Raw genomic sequence first — 6,000 nt, 5'->3', positions numbered from 1 at the left:
TCGTCTGATGTACGTCAGACGTATGTGTCATACAGGACCTTGGACAGTTCCAGAGCGCTGTGCCTCGGGCACCGTCCGCATCTGAGAAATGACAGGCTTATGAATAAAGTGAATGGCCAGCCGTAAAAGCATGGTTCGCTGTTACCGCCGCCGTCCGCATCTGAGAGATGACAGGCTTGTGAATTAAATGAATGGTCGGTCGTAAAAGCGTGGTTCGCTGTTATCACGGCCACATAGATATAGGTAGGGGAGAGAGCCGCCGTGCCTCTGTAGTGAGGAGAAAAGTGTTCCCCCGGCGATTCGCGGGGGGTTTTGACTTTCAAATGTCACTAGACAGAATGGATCAGACTTTGCATAAGGACGCCTCGTGAAAGGGGTCCTAGCAGCTTGTGTCAATGTGTCATAAGGCACGTAATGTAGGTCGTGTCCCACGGATGCCATCTCCGCACGCCCATCGTAATGGGTTAATATTGGTAGTTTAAGCATGAGATGCGTATCACTCTGATTGAACATAGCTTATAAAGCGATGCAATGAGTTTATAAAGGAGATGACTCGTCAGCTTGTTCAGGGGGCGAGATCTCAGTCTGGTTCGGTAAATAATGAAACCACCGTAGATTGCCCGACCGCATTATCACAATAACACGGTCGAGAGTGCTGCAGTGCTAAATCATCCTCATAATGTACCGTATTCACAGTACAAGGTGATTTATATGAGACAAACGGCGTTCCACGCGCCGAAGGCTGATTGCCGTCGTAAAGCGTGTTCAACCCACAGCAAATGCTGGGCTAGCTCGTAATGACAGCACTTCATGCAGCCGTGTGTAACTTAAGCAAGCTTCCAGGTGTTGTCAGCTCGGGGCGGGACCTTTGCTTAGTCAAACTGAAGTGGACTTATGAACAGAATGCCACGATATTCAGCTTTCTGAGGCTCGTTAGAGGGGTACGTGTGCCCGTCTTAAACGAGATGCCGCGCGCGTCTGACTGTGCGCGCGCTTTAAGCTTTGAAACTTATTGTGGCGGGTAGCAAGCTCACTTGAGGTTGATATTACCCTTAATATCTCCGAGTATTGGAGCGGAGGTGTGAGCGTCTTCGGATCCGCTAATATAAATCAGCTATATGGCCGAAAAACGTCATAAACCGCTTGGCTGTAAGCCTTTGAGTGGCCGTCCGGAGAGGGCGCGATTCAAACGCTTGGAGCCATGCAAAAGTCTGAGGCTGTCCTTCCTCTAGGAAGAGAGAATAACAGCCGTAAGACCGTGCTCGTTTGCGCCATCAGCATCGTAGCGGAGAAACTGAGGTGGGCTGCGAGCGAATTTGGCAGAAAGGTGTTAGAGACACCGTACAGTCGTGGGGTGTCAATACACAGTATATGGCCAAACCGGGGTCTTTTCGGCTAGCGTCGATAGAATTATGGACAGCGGACCGTGTGTGCGTATTACTGATTGCTTGTCAGTAAGGCGATAAAGTGTTTAGAGACACCGTACAACCGTGGGTGTCAATACACAGTATAGTAAGCACGGAAATTACTCTTTTTAGAGGAATTAAATACCGTTCGCCACTATAGTGAGGTCGCATAGCCGACAGTATTACACAGTATGTTTGGATAAACAGCACACAGAAAACATTACAGGGCAGTCCAGCCGAGGCGCGACATAACCCCTTTTCTCCCAGACAGTTTCGTTCTCTGTTGATGCAGCTGTGCTGCGGAGACCAGAGCTCAGCCGTTCAGGTGCACAAGCCTCAGTAGTGACGGTGACCGAACGGCTCACGGAGCAGAGCAGTATGTCTAGGTGGTTTAATGTCAGACTGAACCCATCGCAGAGAGGAAGTCTGCCGTGAGGCCCGCGGTTTTGCCGTTTATTAAAAGGGCAGAAAAACCGGGTATATATATAAGAATGTACCAATATTCAGCGCACTGATATAGGACGGGACTGAATAAAGGGAGGTATTCGGGCCTCAGTATATTATAAACAAATTCGTTCTGCCTCTGATTCCGTCTAAACCAGAGAGAAATTACCAGGCAGACGAAAAATGAGCTATCTGAAGTGAGATCGGCTCAGGCCAGTAAAGCTCTATAATAAGTGTTTTAGCGCTCCAATAGAGGCGTGTCCGCCTTATCGAGCAGACGAATGAGATCGTTCCGCTCCAGGAGGGGAGGGGCATGAAGCTCTCTTATAATGAGTGTTCTTGGTGCTCCAATAGCGGCGAATCGGCCCTATCGAGCAGACGAATGAGATCGCGCCGCTCCAGAGGGGAGGGGCATGAAGCTCTGTAATCGTTGAACACTGGACAGCTGCATTTAGAGGCAGCGAGCCGTAATACCGCGTGCTAGCTAAGCCGTTAAGAGACCTCACCACTGTGGGGAAAGGAGCGAGGGACTCCGCGAGCGTGGAGCACGAGTGGCTGTGCTATGACAGAGACAGGGGCAGACCGCCCGTGTTTGCTTGTCGTATGCATCTATCCAGGTCTACGGTTCCCCGCTTGTTCATCTCAACAAGAGAGGAACGGCAGAGGGGAGCAGCAACACAGACAGAACAGCCATGCGTCGTGACGGTATCACCCGATGCACTCGGGGGATTAATATATGTGCCAGAGATCTCGCCACTGAATTTGAGAGGAGCGAAGGGACTCTGTAAGCATGAACGGTTGCGGTGTGACAGAACACAGGGGGGGTTAGTCCGTGTGTGCTTGTCTATGCATCCATCTAGTCTCATGGCTCGCCGTGTGTTCATCCCGGCGAGAGAGGAACAGCAGGGGGAGCACGAAACATGGATAAGACAACCAAAGCATAAGCGCGGTCCCGGCGTGGGAGGTGCCAGACCGGTAACGCGCTCGGAGGAAATTCATAGCAGAGAGGCTCACCGAGCCGCTGTGCTGGACGCTATTACAACAGCGCCTGCTCTTTTAGCTTATAGCTTTATATTAAAAATATTGATCTTACCGGGCGGCCGCAGGGGAGACCTCGTCAGGCGTGTCCGCTGCACAGGGCTCGTACCACGGCAAGCGAAGGCTATCTTCGGTTCTCGGCCGGAAAGCGGCAGGGGAAGACGCTAGGCCTGGACTCTGCTATCTTCGGTTCTCAGCCGGAAAACGGCAGGGGAAGACGCTAGGCCTGGACTCCGCTGCAGGGCTTTTGTCAACGGCGAGGTAAGGCTTCTTCTTTTCTTCGGAGCAGCGAGAGGTTCGCGCTGAAGGAGAAAATAATGAGCTGCTGACGATTGAACCGCGCTTATATAGGGACGCGTTCCTCCCGCGCGCGGGTTCAAACGTCATTGGTCTGTACTTTGTACAGACGTTAACCAATAGGCTTCAGTCACGGAGTAAACAGGAGTTTCCCCCATAGCGTCAGCTAACTGACGCAATGCGAAGTGAACCGTATTGAAAGGGAACCACAACTTCTCATCTATCCCCGGTCCTGTGATGCGCCAGCGCGACCTCACTCAATAAGTCATCACGTCAAGAGGTCACAGATGATGTATGCGAAACTACGCCCCAGAGTGGAGAAAGAGGACCGTTCCGACGTTGTTGTATGTGGAATGATACTAATTAATCTCTTCGTGTTAGTTAATTGTTTAAAAGGTCCGCAAATGTGCGTTTCATATATGTAACACGTGACCTCCCTACGTCATTACGCAATTACGTGAGGCTGCACTGGCGCATCAAAGGACCGGAGATAGATGAGAAGTTGTGGTTTAAAAGTGCATATTTTTATTTTTCTTGTCAAAAATGACAATCGTTTCACTAGATAAGACCCTTATGCCTCGTTTGGGATCGTTTAGAGTCCTTTTGAAACTGCGTTGAAAAAAACTGTAAAGTATTAAGTGTTGGGGTCCTTAAAATGAGAAAAATCCTGGAATGTTTTCCTCAAAAAACATAATTTCTTCTCGACTGAACAAAGAAAGACATCAACATTTTGGATGACATGGTGGTGAGTAAATTATCTGGATTTTTTTAAGAAAATTGACTAATCCTTTAAGCTAAACCCTGTCCATGAAACCACCCCTACATGTTATATCTTGTATATTATATTTGTGTTCAGTATGTCTAAAGGATGGTCACATACATCTCCCTTGTGTCTTAACATAATGCCACAAGGCCGCAAACCAATAAAGCCACCCTCAAGGGATTTGTCAGCCCAATTTACTTCCTAGTCAACATTGTCATCCACTGCATTCTTTCTGTCTCAGGTTCCATCTTTAAGACAGAGCCCATACCGCCGCTGACATGGAAAGCTTTACTGAACCTATTAATAACGTAATATAAAACAATCCCTCTTCTGACAAGGTGTAGAGAGTTTGACCTCTGTTAATGATGAGAAATTGGCCCGCTGACTGTATTAATGAATGGATGTGTCACTCAAGCACATCTTCTGCATTTCCCTGGACTGCTTTCCAGTAATGTCTGACTAGTGTCTATGGTGCTGTCAGAATGTCAACCTTGAACAATTTTAGAGAACAGATTTAAAATGCCAGATTAAAAAAAATGTACTGTCAAATCTATCAATTAAACTTTGCACGTGCTATTTTTTGAACATGGAAATGTGCAGAAATATGTTGCCAGTAACAAAAACTAGTTTACTGTATATGTGGAGCCTTGAACGAATGAGTGTAAAAGCACATGTGCCCACAAGGACAACGCACAATGATGCAGCTGTTTCACTCCAGCACAAAACGGTCTCACATGCTCGACTGTCATTCTGACACCTTTGCCTGGCCATCATGGCTTCATATCATTCATTTTATTAATTTTATTCTCCCAAACCTGCAATCAATCAGATTTCCACCGGAGATCATTCCAAACAAAGCCATGCAGGACAGTCGTGTCTGTCTGCTCTTATGTACAACTCCAATGAGATGCTTCCAGATTGGCTTTGTATGGGCTTTATTATATTAATACCAGCAGCATGTGGCTCCTGGGGCACATTTTGAACCCTCAATGCGTTTAAAGAATGCGTCTGCTGGACATGCCATCGCTGGTATTGACAGGCCAGTGCGTCAACACGTTGTATGCAGAGACAGATGCATCTGCTTGCCTCTCTCAATGTGATTACAGAAATTAATGGCATCTGCAGAAGGTGACTTTATTGTTGACACTTGATTAAACAATTACCGATAAAAATAACCACGAGATTTGATTTGCATTACATTCGTGGATTATTCCAAATGAGACTCCATTCACGCTTTACATTTTAAGCAGTCTAGAGTATGCCTATGTGTTCACTGGAAAGTGGAGCTACAGGATTTGTGCAACTGTTTTGTGGACACACTTTAAAAAACAAATAATAAAAGGCTGCATTTCCAAAAAAATATATACATCAATGACATAAAGCATCATTAAAACCTTTATTAGGCATGATATATATAGATATATATATATATATAACATGAAAGGGAAAATTTTGAGTCACTAGACTCTACAACACAGACTTCAAATACAATAAAATCAAATCAAATAAAATGAATGCAAGCAATAAAGACAAGAAAACACACCAAAACACAGAATGGGATGTGAGAGAGAAAACCAGATGAAGAAAACAAATGAAATAAATATTTCTGTGCTGTTATTACATTATGGTCATGGGGTCATTTTCAGGACAGAAGACAGAAAGAGGACAAAGTCACAATTTTCCAAACCCTGAAACAAGCCTCTCATTTCTTGATATCTTCTTTTGTGACTTGAGCTGAGATTTAAAAAAAGATTCATTAATAGATTGCATTCTTTATGCACTGAAAAAATGATTCATTCAATTTACCCAATTTTTTAAGGTAAGTGGTTGCAATCAATTTATTTAAGCTACATTTAAACAATTATTTTTTATTTAAATGTAGCTGAAATAAATTGATTGCAACTGCTTACCTTAAACAAATTGGGTAAATTGAATTAATTTTTTTTTTCAGTGTGAGATAACAATTGTAAAAATATTTTTTGTCATTTGTTATATGCTATAACATTGAAGTGATCTACAGCAAACCTGCATGCATTCCTAATCTACACTTTA

At 45.1% G+C, this 6,000-nt stretch overlaps 1 protein-coding gene across 1 annotated transcript in view; it reads right to left on the bottom strand.

The window, feature by feature from the left end:
• Positions 1-5,131: 5,131 nt before the first annotated feature.
• The window catches only part of mybpc3 (myosin binding protein C3), a 48,995-nt gene continuing 48,126 nt past the window's right edge, over positions 5,132-6,000 (bottom strand). Inside the window, exon 31 of the mRNA XM_065267682.2 lies at positions 5,132-5,682. Coding sequence (XP_065123754.1) covers positions 5,651-5,682 — 32 coding nt within the window. The 3' untranslated portion in view covers positions 5,132-5,650. The remainder of the gene's footprint in view (positions 5,683-6,000) is intronic.

Source organism: Paramisgurnus dabryanus, chromosome 2 (genome assembly GCF_030506205.2).
Source record: "Paramisgurnus dabryanus chromosome 2, PD_genome_1.1, whole genome shotgun sequence".
Classification (NCBI taxonomy): Eukaryota; Metazoa; Chordata; class Actinopteri; order Cypriniformes; family Cobitidae; genus Paramisgurnus; species Paramisgurnus dabryanus.
Note: the sequence above shows the minus strand (reverse complement) of the source record. Positions and strands in the feature narration are given on the sequence as shown.